Source organism: Peromyscus californicus, unplaced genomic scaffold (genome assembly GCF_007827085.1).
Source record: "Peromyscus californicus insignis strain IS unplaced genomic scaffold, ASM782708v3 Scaffold_13__1_contigs__length_99412109, whole genome shotgun sequence".
In the NCBI taxonomy this organism is placed as follows: Eukaryota; Metazoa; Chordata; class Mammalia; order Rodentia; family Cricetidae; genus Peromyscus; species Peromyscus californicus.
The window spans coordinates 14514937-14533461 of NW_026294424.1; the positions used below are offsets into that span (position 1 = coordinate 14514937).

Below are 18525 nucleotides of genomic sequence, written 5' to 3' on the forward strand. Positions count from 1 at the left end.
GCCTGTGGCCATGTTAGATAAGGACTTTTTTCTAAGTGGTGTCCACACTCCACTGGGGGATGCCTTTGACCCAACTGGGCATTGCTGATTATCTCTACAAACAGAACGCCACAGACAAACGTGTTGATTTGTAATTTTGTTCTCATTTTTCTGGGATATTCTCTTTTTGTCTGTTCTCCTCAAAGAGTGAGTTCTAGAGGTATCTAAATGTGCCCTTCTAAACATACCTAGGTTTTCTGTTTCTTTAGTCTATTTTTGTTGTTGCTTGCTTGCTTGCTTTTGTCCCAGCCCCAACACTGGATTTTTATTATAATGTAAGAAAATCTTATTGTGGTTTTTACTCTGGTTTTCTAAATACAAGAGAAAGATGCTTGCGTGGTCTACTTGAAGAATCACAAGTTCCTAGAGTTTAGGATTGATTGGCAGGTAGAGGCAGGTATGCCCGGCACAGATGAGCGTTTCCTCCCAGCCAGCAAGACTAAGGTGGTCGTGAGACACTTCTATGGAGACCAGGAATGGAGAGCTCAAACTCTCACTTTACGTTCAAGAAAGGTTGTGTGTGGGGGGTGTGTGTGCACATGCCTGTGTGTGAGCATACATATATGTGTACATGTGTCTTGTATTTTTGCATCTGCACATGTCTAATGGCATGTTTGTTGTACAAGCTTGTGCATACATGCCTATTCAGTGTGTGTGTGTGTGTGTGTGTGTGTGTGTGTGTGTGTGTGTGTGTGTTAGGTATATTGTTTTCCTGTGCCTGTATCTATATCTATGTCTGAATCTCCTTGTGTCTGAATATGTAGGTGGTGCGTGCCAGTATTTGTCTGGGTCTGTACCTGGAATCGTGTGTCTGTATGCGTGTCTGTGTATTGTGTGTGTCCCCGAGCTCTCTGCTAAGCCCCTGGTATGATTCCCTATTCTTACTTCCCTTTCTGTCAGTTCTCCATAATTCTTTGATTTCAGTTGGGCTGGTGTCTTGGGCAGCTTCCTCTTTTCCTGTATTCCTATATTTCAATATGCACCCTCCTTCCTCTTCTCGAGCTCTTACCATACGGTCAGGAGGATGTGGAAACCCAGTTACAATATGACACACAGCACAGTGTCACAATCACTGAGCATAGCCCTACCTCCTGGGGATAGTGATGTTGATGGGGTAGGAGAGGCAGAGAGGGATAAGGACAGAATAGCAAAGTCTGGCTCTGGAAGCCCCGGGCTTCCTGATGCATAGCTGCCATCCCAGAAGTGTGGTAGCCAAAGTAGGCCATTCCATACCTTTCCAAGATGGCAGTTGGGGTTCACGCATCTGCCTCGGGGGGGCAGGACCTCTCAATCATTGCCTCATAATCCTGCTTTTCCTCCAAAATGCCTGTTGGCTCCCAACTTCCCTATTTCTGCCTGTGGGGTGTGATGGTCTCCTCCTTCCTCCGAGACTTCTCCATCCCCAAGCCAGTTCCTATGTGACCCACTGAACAAGCATCTCAGGCAGATCTTGTACAGTTCTTGTTGCCTGTGAACTCCAGCTTCCAGAGGCCCTAGGATGGCTCCCAGCCTCCCATCCCTCCACCCCTGAATCAAAGAACACTGTCTCCATAACTCTGAGCAGGCAGAAGATCACTTCCATGGCCGCTACCAGTTTCTCCTTGGCTTGAGTTACCTTTCATGATTTCTGACAAGCCCCCTAGGAAACCAGGGCCCAAGGTCCATTTCAGCTGGTGCTCCATGGTGGCTCTTGGGCAGTGGGTGGTGCGTTTGCTATATTCCTGTAGTGCTGCCAAGCTAAAAATTCTGGAGGCAGAGACACATCTTCCTCTTGCAAGGTCTCAAGTGACCCCCTGGGAGTTATGAGCATACTTCTGGAACACCTGCATTCCTCCAGTGACGTTTGGCTTATTGGAAAGGGCTTGTTTCATAAACTACTAGAAGCAGAAAATTTATAAAAAACCAATTTCAGGACTTAGGGAGTAATCTGGGAGGAATGGGTTTCGAGGTCCCATGAACTTGGGCTGAGTCTCACTGGTGACCTTGGGCAGCTCTGTTGTCTCTGAGTCTTACTTCTCTCTCTGGTAAATGCACGGGGGGGGGGGGGGGGGGAGTTATTTTCCTAAGGGTTGCCTCAAGGATTAAAGAAGTAAATCCACAGTAGATGCTCAACACAGCTCCCTCACCTAGAGAAAGCTCACAGGCTTCTATGAGGACTGTGGGGGAGCCAGTGGCCTTGACCTCGATATTACGTGCATAATGTATCTGATTTTTAACTGGGAAGAACACATGACTTGAACTACTCATTTCTATACATTTCCCAATAAATGCTACTGAATCATAAAAGGAGAAAAACAGGAAAGGAAGAAAGAAAGTCTCTCATTTCAAAGAAATGCTAATGATAAGAAGGACAGGACTTTTTGAGATGCCCTGATCATAAGAAACTGCTGGTCCCTACTAGGAAAAACATGTGGTATTTGAAGGTTCTTCCCAAGAGATGTGACATTTTGATGAAAGTACCAGTAACCTAGGAGTTTCTGAGTAATGAGCTGAGCTCAGAGAAAGGTACTGGCACCTGAACCAAAGGGTAGCCAGCATTTCCTGAGGGCCAGGTGTCTTCTCTGGTGTCTCAGACTGTGTGGAGCCAAGAGACAGGCATTTTTCTGGGTTTCCTTGAGAGAAAGCTGCAGCTTGGTGAAGTCTTGTGGCTCTTCAGTCCCACAGAAATGATGAGGTACAGATGGGGCCTGAATAGTACTTGCCTCTGTGGGCCCATTTCCATAGCAGTTTCCCAAGCTTGGAGGCCAGGCGCTAAGACCATGTTCATGGCTAACACCGGAGAGCTTTGCTGGGATGGCCAAACAAGCTAGAATATGTGGTTAGCATTTGTCATGCTAAGTTCTTATAAGGGGAGACTAGAAGAGAAATAAAGAGAGGAGAGGAAGGAAAATAAGACAATGGAGGAAGCCTGAAAGACCTCCCTACAAAAAGAACCATGTAATGCAAAGGCTTAGTTATGCTGAAGGTTGCCCCTAGTTGGTAAAGGGTTTGAACCCTCCGTGTGCCCTGTCTTCTCATCGTGTGAGTTAACAACCCTCATGGAATTGTGCCACCAGCTCCAGTCCCTTGGCCAGAACCCTCTATAGTAGTGGTTCTCCACCTTCCCAGTTCCTCGTGTTGTGGGGACCCCCCAACCATAAAATTATTTTCATTGCTACTTTATAGCTGTAATTTTGCTACTGTAATGACTTGTAATGTAAATATATCTGATATGCAGGAGGTCTGATCTGTGACTGCTATGAAAGGGCCTTTCAACCTCAAAGGGGTCTAGACCCACGTGTTGAGAACCACTACTCTATAGGCCTGTTCCTGTTAAGAGAGAGAAGGGGTATGAGTTCACTTTGACTTCTAAATATTGCAGAGGCCCAGTTCATCTCCTGAAGAGCTTCAGGGTCCTGTGTCCCAGAGCTAGAATTCTGGGGAATGTGTCTCAAAGTGGGGGTAAGCTGATCTCATGTTCAGAACAGGGGTGATGGGTCTCTGTATCTGTATTGCTGTCACCCTGTATGGAAATGTCCCTGTAAATATGGATACTCAGCCACTAACTGAGCTGCCTCTGTGGTCTTCACGTGCCACACTGACGTAGTGAATGCACACCTGCAACAACTCCTGTATATACACAACTCTAGTGCACCAGGCCAGGTATAGCCATCCCCAAGAGCATGCTTGCATCCCAGCCACTGACCCCAGGCTCAATTCCCTGTGCACGCGGTCAGCTCTTACAGATATCCTTTCCACTCCTCACTGAGCTGGTGGTACCTGAGAAACAGGCTTCCTGGGAGGAACACATGGAGAAATAACCAAAGCAGAATTAGGGCTTCATTGCTTCCTGCAGTGTGTAGAATTGTCAGAAGCCTGCTAATTCCTCAACCTGGGTGTGCAGAAGTACCTTTCCACAGACAAGCGTCCACCCAAAGGCACAACCTGCAAGCTAACACCTGGGCCAGTGGCCCAGAGGGCTACAGAGTGACAGCCATCCTTCCCATCACTCCGCCTTCTTTGCTGAGTCACTCTTTGCTTGGAATTCTGACAGGGACCCGTTGGGCTTCTGGAAGGGAGGGACAGCAGAGGATCCACCCTCTGTGTGTCCCGGGAGAGATTACATTATCTCTGGCCTCCCTGAAGCTGGACCTAGGCTTCTGGGATCTTTGGGGCTGACACAACGCCAGTTCTGGGGATGGGAGGGAATGGCCATGAATGTAAGCAGAGCCCACAAGGAGGTAACCCATTTGGTGTCCTCTTCTCCTGAGCTCTTTGGAGGCTTAGAGTCTCAGCTTTACTTTGCATGTGCCCCCCCCCTCATTTTTATGGACTGCCTTATCCTACACCTCGCCAATGTGAGAGCCGTACACTTCTGAGCTATATTTAGGAAGCCAGCTCAAGTGGAGCAGTCCACATGTTTACAGTCCTACATTTTGCCAACTGGTTGTTGGCACTAGCGGACGGTTCAACGTGTTGCTCTTGGAAGTGGGTTGCTGGGAAGGCCAGTCTACTGCCCATGTGTAACCTCTTTCCTCGGCCCATACCTGCAGTGGATGGAAATTCTCGTTAGCTGGCCCATACCTCAGCACTCCCATAGTGACTAGGCTTGTCATGTGTGACCCTTCGAGGCTGCCTCCCTCCCCTGCCTCTCCACTTTTCTGGTGAACACAGACACTCCGGTACCTTGTGGCGGGTGCCTCTGGCTATGTCTGCCCAGCCCTTCCAGAGCCTGGGTGTTGGAAGATAACCACAGAAACCTCCTGGTGTCCCTCCTGCCGCCATCTGTAATTAGTGCTCTGATGTGTGGCCTAGTTATCCAGCAAGTCTCCCCACATACAAGGTTCCTCAGCATACTGGCTCAGGCAGTCTAGCAAAGATGTCTCTCACTACACAGAACTTCAGATGAAATGGGAAATAAATATCTCGACTTTTAACTCAGATACGAGACCTCAAATGCTGTCTCCCTACTGTGGGACACAAGACAAGCACCTTCCTAACAATTGTCCTTCTTCTGCCTTCACTGTGTTCACCTTACTCCTCAGAATACGCCTTTCCTCTGTTCTTAAAGCTTTCACTATTGGAGCTGGAGAGGTGGCTCAGTGGTTAAGAGCACTGGCTGTCCTTCCAAAGGACCTGGGTTCAATTCCCAGTGCCCACATGGCAGCTCACAACTGTCCGTAACTCCAGTTCCAGGGAATCTGGCACCCTCTCACAGACAAGCATACAGACAAAACACCAATGCATGTAAAAATAAATACATCTTTTTTAAAAGCTTTCGTTATTGTTTTAATTTTCTCTTGCTCACATGTTCTTCTTGAATGCCCTCATGCCACTTCCGCACACTAGTACCACACAACTAAACAAGTAATGTTTTTGCTTAAAATGTAAGACTTTAAAAAAAATACAGAGCTGGGCAGCGGTGGTACACACCTTTAATCCCAGCACTTGGGAAGCAGAGCCAGGCAGATAGATCTCTGTGAGTTCGAGGCCAGCCTGGTCTACAGAGTGAGATCCAGGACAGGCACCAAAACTACACGGAGAAACCCTGTCTCAAAAACCAAAAAAAAAAAAAAAGAAAGAAAGAAAAGAAAACAGAAAAAGCATGAAACTTAAAACATTCGTAAAATATCTCTAAGCTTTTTTTTTTTTTTCAGCCCACCATATTCAACCTTCCAAATCATGAGTCTGTGAGACACAGGCCCCTGGCCTAGCTGACATGGACTGTGTGCATAAGAAGAGGGGGAGAGAACATGGGGGAGACCACAAATGGTACCTCATGATGACTTGTAGATGCTCCTGTAAATATTCATAGAACAAACATTTTCACTCTCTGCTCGCTCTTTCCTTCTCTAGAGGGAGCTCGGAATCCATCTCTCTCTTTCTTGTTTTATCAACATTGTTTTTATCAGCGGGTGCGTTGTCTAGCCTAATTTGTTCACTGTGACGATGTAATACTGCATTAATCAAATATAAACAAAAATAGGACAGGGGTTGGAGGGTAATTTACAGGGAGGGTACTTGCCTCACATCTTCAAGGCTCTGGGTTCTGCCCTCAGCACTGAAAGTAAAATCCAGGTGTGCCACCTCAAGAACAAGGACGGCACTGCCCACTTCCATTGTGTTCTCTACATTGTCTGCTCTGGAAGCAAATCTGGCAGGTGGGACTGGGAGCAAGACAGAGTGCCATTGGGAACAACCCCATGTCAATCTACCCAACAGCCTCAGCACAGAGACCGACCACCTCAAAGTTATCCTAAGATGGGACGAGTCCCTGTCCAAGTATTGGCACAGAAGGCCACGGCAAGGATTTCGGGGTTGGAACACACACATGGTGTTTGCCCTGACGTCCTCCTCCGTGACCCCGTTGTCTTGGGTGGGCTGCCAAGCTGTCTTCCTGCTGCTGCTGTTCCCATTTGAGGAAGGTGGCAAACGGTAGTTGGGTGTAGCCAATGCCATGGGCCCGTGGGATTCTTTGTGGACAAAAAGATAAGGCATTATCTTCCCAGCCTGCGGCTTTGTGCTGAGCACAAGGCTAGCTACTCGTCTCTGCAGTGTGACGGCCAGGCCCTTGGAGTGTTATCATGAATCGGCACACAAGCCTGACACAGCAGATGGGATGATTCCCACTTGGGGGGATAAGGAAAGTGAGCCCAGATAGTCAGCGCACGATGCATTTTCCGGCCAGGAGGGAAAGCCCAGCATCATGCCTCCACTGACCCAGTCGTGGTCAGCTGCCTCTTCCTCCATGAGATCATGGCCAGCTTTGTTTTCTGCAGAGTTCAAGGACATCCAAAACCAAAGGAATCCAAGGGGTCCATTTGATTGGAAAGCCAGTAGACACAGTAATGCATGACACTGTTTGAAAATAATGTCAAAAATTATTGCCCCCCCCCCATTGTTGACTTGGCTCTACATATACATGTGTCCTGGAACTGCATATGAAACCCAATGCTTTCTGCCATGTGCTCTGACACTTCTTAATTCGTTGAAGTGGATTTCTGAAAATAGCCAACTATTGTGGTGATTAAGTCGGGAACTTTCTAGTCCAACCCTGTCATAGGTACTCTGTGCCTCCTGTGCATGCTGCCAAGGGGACACCGTGTGCTAGTTGGTCATGGCCTCTTTCTGAGCATTCCTGTGCTCAGACCACATGAGTTTTCAGAGCTGGGCGTTGACCTGGAATAGGCTCATGTGAAGACCAAAGGCCATAGTGGGGGGGCTGGGGGAAGGGGTAGGAGGCAGGCTTCTGAAGAAGTATCTCCAGGCTAGGATTACCAAGCAGGCCCAGCAGACTCCATAATCCTGTGAGGACCAAAGACAGGGAGCTGGGAAAGTGGGGAACCCAGTTCTCAGGAAGAAATGATCTGGGTATCTCCATCCAAGACCTGCAAAGTCACTTAAGCAGGAAGACGTGCCAGTCGAGGCTGGGCCTTAGCTATGGGACAAGGATGTGCGGAGCTAAATGGGAACTACAGCATTTACGAACATGGGTAGTTTGTGAGCGTTGGTTGTTGCCTTGTTGATTGTTTTAACATTTTCTTACGGTTCATTCCTTTATTTATTGAGTAGTGTGATCTGCCAAGAGATTCTCTGACAGCAGTTGCCAGTGGTAGAGGAATTTTGGCAGGAGATTTCCAGTTCTCCCCTCACATAGCGCTGTAGACTGGTGGGGCATCTGGAAGTTATATGTGATCCAATGGTCATGTGATTTAGCAGTATGTAAGATGACGGCCTGAGTCTCATGGACAGATGTGTTGGGATGGGGACCTGAAGGCCACAGCCCACAATGCACACACAAGCCAGGCAGGTGCATGATGGTGAACAGGGAGCATGGGCAGGTGGTGCCACAGACCACAGCCTTGGCTGAGCCGTGGCAGGGGTTGTGGTGGTAGCTTTGTGGATGGGGGTGGGGTGGAGTGTGGTGTAATTGGACAGCCGGGGCAATGAGACTCCTCGGAAAAACCGAGATGATCACTGGACTTTGCAGGTAGTAGTGGAGGGTCTCTGGTGGGTTGAATTAGCTAGAACATTGTTCATTGACACATGTGGAGATGTAGGAAGAAAACCAGGCCCGGGGAAAGGGTGAATTTGGAGATAGACAACTGTCCAGGATCTGGAAGGCAGAGGAGTGGCAAGCAGAAGGAAGCCTGGGTACATTCTGTTCCCTGGGTCCCAGTATAGTGCTGCTGCCTGCTCTTTCCACACTTGCAGACCTGCAGCCGTTCAGGACATCCTAGGCCACACAGCAGAACCCTCGAAGTCTGAACAGGAAGAGTTGGTGTGACAGCCTCGCAGCTGTCCTGACCCTGCATCTGGGTGAGCGGTGGAAGTCACTTGAGTAGGAGTCAGACCGTGCACCAGCACTCCTCTGCTCTGTGTCCGTAGCCAGGACATGCAGCTTCTTTGTGTTTCAGCCATGTCTTTGAGAGGCTGGAGCCACAGCATCTTCTCTGAGTGATGTCAGCCAGTGAGTGTCCTCTTCCCATGAGAACACCCTGAGCCACCTAGCCAACAGGGAGGCTTAAGAATGAGTGTATCCATCTATAAAGTGTATAGGTTCTCGAAGAGGACCTGCACCTGGCTCCACCCAACACTCCTGTTGAAGGACACCTACGGTGTCTGTGGAGACCTAGTGAGTGCCCTTCACAGCCCTGTCACTCATGTTGACTCAACCACATCTTTAGCTCTGTAAGGAATGCCAAGGTCACTGTGAACTGTAGACGTGTTAAAAGTAGACTAAAGACTTCCCTATAACTGAAAGCTTAACATGACTTAAAGAGTGAAATGTAAAATTAAGCTTTTTCCGAGCCATCCCCAGAAGATTGTCATCGTCCTGCTTGGACTTGAAAGTGGAGTAGGTGTCCTCTCTCATTCTGAAAATCTCACAGTTTTCAGCCTCCCCCTTGGGTGTAACATCAGGAGCAACTCATTACAGCCAATGCACACCAAAAAGTATGGTCTCTGCAATGTCAACTTGTTTTCCACAATGCTCACAGATGTGGCAAGTCAAACAGGGTTCAGAATCTGAGGTGATTACAGCGTGTTATATGGTGGTGATCGCAAGAAATTGGTGATCAGAAATCCCTACCAGAGAAGTGTGATTTTAAAAAATGTACTTTGTGATATTAAAATACTTGTAAAACTTCTCAATGCAGCCAAGAGTGATGGCAGATGCCATTAATCCCAGCACTCAGGAGGCAGAGGCGGATGTATCTCTGTGTGTTTAAGGCCAGCCTGGTCTATGTAGCAAGTTCCAAGACAGCTGAGGCTTCATAGTATAATCCTGTCTCAAAAATATATCTTTTTAGGCCGGGCAGTAATGGTGCACACCTGCAAGTGGTCCTCAGGCTTGGCAGAAAGTGCCTTCACCCTCTGAGCCATTTTACTGGCCAACCAACTAATTTATAATGTCTTTGATGGGATGCATGATGTTAACTTTAACTCTAGCGGTTTAGACCAAGAAACAAAACAAACAGGTGAAAAGCACGCATCACTTCCCAGAAGAGATGTGACGATGTCTCCTTAACTACGTTTGTACGTTATCCCAGTATCTTATTGTTTTTCATGAAGAGAGGAGGCAGCACAGCGGTGGAGTGCTTGCTGTGAATGCATGAGAAGCTGAGTTTGGGTCCTAGCACCCATGTAAAATCCAGGCATGGTAACCAAGACCTGTAGCCCAGCAGTGGCAGGGGGAGAGCCAGGGGGATTCTCTGAGGTCTCTGGCTAGCCGGTGCAGTTGAATCAGCAAGCTACAAATTCAGCAAAAAGCCTTATCAATAATAGTAATAATAATTTAGAGAGCAATTGAGGAAGACATCAGACATTGACGTCTCCACATGTGTGAACACAGCTGCGCGTGCGCTATCCACATATGTAGTTTTTCAAGGGGAAAATGGAAGGGTCTGTGGCCAACCGAATTTGAGAAAAGATGGTCTAAGCAAAGTTTGATAAGTGTGTCTCATTCCTGGAGTTCTTCAGCCTTTTTCCTGCTAAGTCAGTAGTTGATCCAACAAGTTTAATTTAGCCAGATACACTGTGTGCACAATTCTGACTGCCACTCTTAGAAAGAAACTGTGGTGTGTGTGTGTGTGTGTGTGTGTGTGTGTGTGTATGTGTGTGTGTACACCCAACTGATGTGTGTACATGTATATACACACATACAGACACATGTACACAATATACCAAGTCTTAGAAATAGAACTCACCAGGAACTGCCTGCAAAAGAGAGCACAAACATGGAGATTTGGTGCCATTTATGAAAGCAACTGCCAAGGTATGCCTACAAAGATCTAGTAGTTCCTTTTGGAGCAACAGATTTCCCCATCCAACATGTTGATTGAAAACTTTATTATTTCTGGATACTTTCTAAGATCACAAATAAATAAAAAAATAAATAAATAAATAAATAAATAAATAAATAAATAAATAAATAAATAAGAGCATTTGAGGTGCAATCTACTTAGGAGGAAACCACTGCTCTTGTGGAGATGTGTATTCTGCCTGGAGATAGTGCGATGTGGCTGCAATTGTGGACCAGCACTACTGAATGGTTCTCACGTCTCTAGAGTGTCTTAAGGTATACTTCCAAGCGTTGAGCCCTTTGGAGCTTGTTCACTGTAGTTCAATGTGATAAGACCCTGAGCTGTGACCCTTGGGTTCAGAAGTCCTGTTCTAAGTGGTGACTTCTGTTACCTGTCTGAAGATCCAGTTAGTGGCTAACTAGTGGTTTTACGTAATAAGATGCTTTTGAGAATATCACTGAACTCTTACTTTGTGATGATGTTACAACCTGGCTTTCTTTCTGCCTTCTTTATTGCAGTTGCATATGGGGCTGATGGCTTTAGGGATTTTCATGCAATAATTCCCAAATCTTTCTCCCGTAAGTATATGCTTTGCTTCTAGAAAACAGTAGCATGTGTTCATTTCATGGTCTGTTCCATCACACGAACACCACAATTTGCATGTTCTCTCACCAAATGGCCGCCATTCCGTTCACTAACTACTCACCATCGGGCACGTCATTGATACAATAAAGTACAGAGGTGAAGGGTGAGGGGTTGTTTGATTGGTTTTGGTTTTGGTTGTGAGACAGGGTCTCCCTATTACCCCTGGCTGGCCTAGAATGTCCTGTGATGCCAAGGCTCGTCTCCAGTTTGCAGTGACCTTCCTGCCTCTGCCTCCCTGGAGCTGGGCACACCCATGGCCCGGCTCACCAGTCAGGCTTTGATAGTGAGAGGTGTAGAGCGCATGAAAGAGAAGCGATCGTGAAGAAGGAGCTAATGTAGTCACAGTGGGTCTGTCACTAAGAGTCAGCTCAGCAGGGTCAGGATTAAAGCTGTGATCAACAGCTTTGTGGCCCATGCTTCCTGCCAGCATCAAATAAACCAACATCTTTTCGGATAAATTGTGCAATTTTGTGTGACGGGGTGGGAGTGGGGGGAAGGGTGCATTCTCCTTCTCTTGCTCGGGAGTGCTAACCTCAGAACAGAGAAGAAGAAAGAAAAAAAACACTCATGGGTTTCCAGCCCATTCTTCTGTGGTGGCTCACTGCATGAGCATGCACCCTGTTAGCACGCATGCAGGCTAAACTGCTCTCCTCTGGGCTGTTATACCAAAAACTAGATGGTAATTTAATTTTTTAATGTATTGAGAGTTGAAAATGATAATTATATTTGGGCAACCATAAGGAATAGTTTCAAGAATAGAGAAGGCCTTTTTTTTTAATACAAGTGAAATTAATAAAAAAAAAATGTTACAAGTTGTAAAGCCCATTAGGTTTTCAGTCTTCCAGGCATTGTATCAATAATTTTTTAGTATTGTGAAACAGCACCAGAAAACAGACTGTGTGGACACCACTTTGAGCAGAAATTTGTGTGTGCATAGTGCTTCGGGTCAAACCCCAGTAAGCGTTCTACCACCAAAGCACACCCTTAGAGCGGCTTGTTGACATTGTACTATTACAACTATATTTTTACTATGAAGTGTCAGTAACAGTAAGGTTGGGTGTCTGATGTCCTGTTTGTGGATGCTATTTGGGGAGCGTAGGATTTGGCAGTATCCATCTACCTGTGCTTAAGGTCAGAGACTGGATGAACTTACCCTCCCAGAATATAGGAAGCTTATTGAGATGTTCCTCCTACTAATATTTCTTCAGTTCAGCTTGAAGATGGGAGCTTCAGGTTTATTTCTTCAGTGAAGGCATGTGTGCACACATGAATATTTTTTATATGTGAGTAGACGTGAATGTGTCAGGGCAGGAACTCATGTTAAGCGTGAGACAACCTATCACATTTTTTTTGGAATGTTTTGATAAGTTGGTTGCTCACAATAGTAAGACAGCACATTCTAAGACATGTTGTCATTAAACCTGAGGAAAGGGCGAAGCCCAGCGTAGCCCAATGTCCAGCAGATGGGAAAGTGCTGGATGTACAAATGACAGTGGCAGATTTTCTGAGACATAGTAGATGTTTTCATGTATTTCATGTCTATATACTTATAAAAATGAGTTCATAGTAGTACTGTCTCTTTTTCTTCCCCTTGTCCTCTCAGTATCTCTAAGTTGTAAGTATCTTTCTGGAACAAACGGATGGTTGATCCTCAAGTCTCCACCCAACAGCAACCAAACTGTTCTGGGCCAATATCGCCACCTTGTGGTCATGCTGGAGAATTGACCCACAGGCTCCCAGGCACCTCCCTTCTTGAAGTTAAAATAACCTTTTGCCTCCTCTGCCATCTTTATCCCACTTTGGGTCCCTAGATATCTGATAGAAATAAAAACATGCTTGAAGCTGCTTCTTTTTTCTCTCATTTATTATTATTATTATTATTATTATTATTATTATTATTATTATTATTAAGAGATTTTCTATTCATTTTACATACCAACCACAGATTCCCCTCTCCTCCCTTCTCCCGCCCTCTCAGCCTTCCCCCTCAACCCACCCCCCAATTTCCACCTCCTCCAAGGCAAGGTCTCCCATGGGGAGTCAGCAGAGCCTGGTACATTCAGCTGAGGCAGGTCCAGGCCCCTCCTCCCTGTGCCAAGGCTGCTGCAAGGTGTCCCACCATAGGCACTAGGCTCCAAAAAGCCAACTCATGCACCAGGGATGGGTCCTGATCCCACTGCCTGGGGGCCTCCTAAACAGTTCAAGCTAAACAACTTTCTTGCCTGTCCAGAGAGCCTAGCCTAGTACCATGGGGCCTCCTCAGCTATTGGTCCACAGTTCATGTGTTTCTACCAGTGTGGCTAGTTGTCTCTGTACATTTTCCCATCATGATCTCAATATCCCTTGCTCTCTCATCAATTGGACTCCTGGAGCTCGGCCTGGCACCCCCCGCCATGGATCTCTGCATCTGCTTCCATCAGTCACTGGGTGAGGGCTCCAAGATGACAGTTAGGAGATCAGCCCTCTGTCAGATGTGGGGTTGATGAAGATCTTTTCTCATTCTGTAGACTATCATTTTGCCTTATTTACTGTGTCCTTTGCCCTACAAAAAGTTCTCAGTTTCAAGAGGTCCCATTTATTAATTGTTGCTCTCAGTGTCTGTGCTACTGGTGTTATATTTAGGAAGTGATCTCCAGTGCCAATGTGTTCAAGACTACTTCCTACTTTTTCTTCTATCAGGTTCAGATTAACTGGATTTATGTTGAGGTCTTTGATCCACTTAGACTTAAGTTTTGTGCACAGTGACAGATATGGATCTATTTGCAATCTTCTACATGTTGACATCCAGTTATGCCAGCATCATTTGTTGAAGATGCTTTCTTTCTTCCATTGTACAGTTTTGGCTTCTTTGTCAAAAATCAGGTGTTCATACATGTGTGGATTAATGTCAGGGTCTTCAGTTTGATTCCATTGGTCCACATGCTGGTTTTTATGCAGTACCAAGCTGTTTTTATTACTATAGCTCTATAGTAGAGCTTGAAGTCAGGGATCATGATGCCTCCAGAGGTTGTTTTATTGTACAGGATTCTTTTAGCTATAAATAAAATATGCTTGAAACTGCTTCTTTTATATAATTTTCAGCTTTTCTCTGTATATCTCTTATCTCTGACTTCCTTATACTTGAAAGCCTAAACATCAAATATGATTATTTCTAAAAAATATTCTTGATCAGATAGAAACCCTATTATTTTAACTGGTATTAAGTTATAGAAATTGGTCTAGGTAATGCTCACAATTTGTTTTATTTTGTTTTCTGAAACAAGGTGTCATGTAGCTCAGGCTACTTCAAGCTCCCCGGGACTCTGAACCCCCCTTGCCTCTGCCTCCCAAGTGCTAGCATTATGGATGTGCACCACACACACACAAACATTGATCTGCACATACACGGGCATCTCCAATCTTCACTTAATTACCACAGATAAATAGAAACATACCTTAAACATTTTTATCCCGTTGGATTTTGCTAACTATCTCTATCCCATTCTCCACTTAAAATGTTGAACATTTCATTTGCACGGTCCAAACCCAAGGTGAAAGGACAACTTGAGAATTTTTTTCCAATATAAAAATCACATTCTGAGTTCTAAAACTCTATGTGTCCGGTAACTCTGAAGATGAGTTCTGAGAGAGGAATGACAGTGAACGCAGCGTAACATCTGTAAGGCAGAGCTGCCAGGGCGCGTTACACCTCTGCATTAAAAATGTTCAATTATTCACAAGGGTACGGCACACTTGGCGAAGAAGCCAGGCCTCTGGGCTCCTGCTGGCCTGAGTTCCTTGGCTTCTCAGGACTGATTCTAACCTTTTCCTAAATGCTAGGGAACTTGGCACACTTGGGGAGCATTCTCTTAGGAAACAGGGTCACTGGGCTGCCGGTGGTATATCTCTAAAAGACACAATGAGGAGACTTTCATGTTTCCCCCTTGTGAGTAGCATCTAAGTAACAAAGTAGCTTTTACTAGGGGCTCGAAAATATCCATGTTAATATGAGCCACATTTGGGAAACACTCAAACCAGGCCTCGTCCACTCTGTCAGTTGCTGGAAGAGCATGGGGCAGGCTAACCCAGAGCCTTCTGGAGAAAACACTCACAGAACTTCATTTGTGATCTATATTTAATCACATCAATACAGCACTTTATCAAGTTCCTCGTTGTTCCAAGTAGTGGAGTAGGGATAGAGTTTACAGAATAGTTAAAAGTCTATTCTTTATATTCAGAGAGACTGCAGCATTTCACTGAAGGACCATCACAGCTGACTAGTTCTAAACGGAGTCCCCCATTTCCATGGACAGCCTTTTGGGCCAGGCAGAAATCTGCCAGATTTCTCCGACTTAGCTAGCACCTGCTTTGCGTTTATCCTCGGAGATATGAGGGCCTTCCCCACCTTTGTGTAGGAAACACCCCCGCACTGCAGGAATCTTAAATTCCTCATGCTGATGGTGTAACTTGTGTCTCACCAAAGCCTCTTTCTTCTCTCTGGCCACACAGTCTCCCTTAACCATCACAGACTTTCCAACTCAGAACACGGCCAGCAATGTCCTCCTCACAACCACCAAGCCTCCAGAGCTACAGCACTCAGCGGTTGCCATGGAACTCTTATGCCAGAACATATGTAGGGCCTGTTGTGAGCCTCTGCCTTGTTTCCATGACTTATGGTCCTTGGCCACACCCGCAGGCATCTACAGACACTGAATCTTCTTTCTCAGAAACACAATCTTTCTGATGTTAAAAACATTCTAATTATGATACTTCCCATACTATGGATCTCTCTCTCTTTCCCTCTCTCTCTCTCACACACACATACACTACGCACACAATTATATATATAATTACATATTGTATATATGAATTATATATATTGAATAATATATGTGCATATATAATTGAAAGTATTACCACTCCACTATAAATCAGATCAAGTAAGTTTGAAATTCTTGCTATATGTCCTTAGTAGCCATCCATCTATTTCTTCCCCACACATTTCTTCCCCAGATTGTATCTGGTGCCCACACTGATTGCAGGACAACTTGTGAAGAACTCTCACGCCTTTTGAGCTGCCTTTCTCTTTTGGTCCCATCACAGCTGGTGGCAGCGCCATCTTGTAGGGTAGAAAAACCAAAGCCTTACCTTCAGCTGCCCTAGTCACGCTAAGGTGGGCCCTCGGTGGCTTTGAGGAAGCCGGTGGCCTATCCAGCAGCATCCATCACGTGACTCTTCACCTGCTTCCTCCCTGGCTCTCCTCTCCCCCTCCTGAGGAGCCTGCTGGAGTAGAGCTCTTCCTGGAAGCCTGAAGGTCACCGCCCATGCACACTGCCATCCTGACCTTCTCTGGGAAGCACCCACATAGGCATTAGTGACATGTGCCACGGAGTTCCCCAGAGGATTGCACAGGAACTCTACTGTTTTTATTCAGGCAGAAAACTGCTTATGACTGGCATGTGCTTCTGTGCCCTGTGTGCAGTGTCCTGGGGAAAACAGGGTCACTTCCCTTCGACTAGCCTCCTTTACCTTCATGGAATCCAGCCGGGCCAGAAATATGCTAAGGGCATCATCCCAACGTGTGTCTTCTGCAGGGTGGCCTTTGTCCAGCTATGGGTTCTTCCGGTTTATACACTTTGATGAGCCCCTGTGTCTTAGCTGTCATGGCGGGAGGACTTACCACCACAAGCTGTGATATGTTCCAGGGAGTCTTTAACTACCTGATCTCACTTCAGGGGAAAGGGGAAGGTGAATAATTGCAAAATAACCAGAGATTGAGATTTTTTTTTTTTTTTGTAGCTTTATCATGCTCCCAAGAGAGCCCGTTTGATGGAGTCTGTGGTCTGTCATTATAACAAAAGTTCCAGAGGCTAGGTAACATATAAGGAATAGAAGTTAATTTAGCTTGTACATCTAGAGGATGAGAAGTTGAGTGTGGTGTCTGCGTCTGGTAAGGGTCTTCTTGCTCCATAACTAACCCAAGGCATTATGTGGCTAGACAGAGCCCAGAGCCAGAGCCGAGACAGAGCCTAGGCCTGTCTTCCTTGTCTGATAGAACACTTTTGTATGACTAAGTGAAATACCCAAGACAAGGAGTTTATAGAGAAATTTGTACTTAGTTCTCACTCTGGGGGTTCCAGGCCAAGGTGGGGGGACTTTGGTGAGAACAGCCTGTGGTGATAAGGAGCCTGTGTCAGAGTCAATTATACAGCAAGCATTGGGAGAATGGAGTCCCATGGTCCTTTCTGAGGGGAAGCCACCAGCCATCTAAGGACCTCCCACTAAGTCCTGCCTCAGAGCAGGTCCTCACCCTGGGAACCAAGCCTTTAAAGTATGTATGAGCCTTGGGGAAGTATTTACCCAAACCATAGCAAGGTGGGTACAGACACTGGTGAATTTGAATCTACCCCCAGAAGATACATAAGACTTCTGATACTCCAGAGCTCGGTGTCATTATGCACCATGGTGTGAACAGCAAACCTCTCCTCTCTTGCCACGTAGATAGGATCTGGTCTCTGAGGGAAGTAAGAAGGACTGCTGATTTGCAAAGTCTCAGATCAGAATCTTGTAGGGAAAAGTGTTTTTGAGAATTCCCCATTACAGAATTTCTTAGTGTTATGCATGGGCTGAGTTCAGCCTCAGAGTACACTCTCACTTCCAGGACCTCAGAGCCCATGTTCTGGTTTGTACAGCATGTTCCTTATCTGTCAGTAAGTCTTTTCTACCAAGAGCTAATGGGATAATGTTGGCAGTAAGTGGGCACTGGGGACTGCTGTGCGGCAGTTGCCTCCCAGCTCTACCACTCTCTAGCTGTGGGACCATAGCAAGGTCTTTGAACTGTACCTCAACCACTACAAAATATGGAATGGTGATGGCATGCCCTTGTTGAGTTCTTGTGAGGTTAAATGGCAAGTCCATTAAACTACCAGAGGTCTTGTACAAGGTAAGTGCCAAAAACACTGTTGGGGTCAGGCAGCGCCTTGTGCTATGGAACCACGGTGTGGGGAGTAGGGATGGCGCTTGCTGTGCCCCAGTGCCAATCCCAGTTACCTGTTACTTGCCTCAGTTCTCTCGGTTTGGCCAGGGCTATGATAGTTCCTGCGTTTGTAGATGAATAATAGGCATAGAGAAGTTAGGTGACCTGTCTAAGATCTCTGCACCTTCAAGTAAAGGAGCCCAGCCTCCAGCCAGCCAGTTTTCTCTTTCATTTGAGGTGTCTGGACCTCAAATGTCCCAGTCAAGAGGACTTTGGTGAATAGGATCGTTTAGCAGGCTGTGAATCAGGTGGGCTACTTAAACGGGATAGTCTCCATTGTAAAGTGACCTTGGATCCATCAAGGGTCCGTTCAAACACATGGCTGGATTCATCCCAGGATCTAGGAACCAGCAGGGCTGGGGAATCCAAGAGTACACACTTCAGACATTCTCGTGGGCCGTGTCCTGGCTGCTTCTCTGAGGACCAAACTTTGAGAATTCTTGACTGAAAATGCTGTTCAAAAATTATGTTAGTAGGGGCTGGAGAGATGGATCAATGGTTAATAATAGTACTTGATGCTCTTGCAGAGGACCCAGATTTACT

At 46.1% G+C, this 18525-nt stretch overlaps 1 protein-coding gene across 14 annotated transcripts in view; it reads left to right on the forward strand.

Moving 5' to 3' along the window:
- The window catches only part of Ikzf1 (IKAROS family zinc finger 1), a 94398-nt gene that overhangs the window by 45699 nt on the left and 30174 nt on the right, over nt 1-18525 (forward strand). For 6 of the 14 annotated variants that reach the window (XM_052734510.1, XM_052734511.1, XM_052734516.1 and 3 more), the window contains exon 4: nt 10841-10900. The exons of the other annotated variants lie outside the window; for them this stretch is intronic. In XM_052734510.1, the coding sequence (XP_052590470.1) occupies nt 10841-10900 (60 nt within the window). The remainder of the gene's footprint in view (nt 1-10840; nt 10901-18525) is intronic. 14 annotated transcript variants of the gene reach the window in all.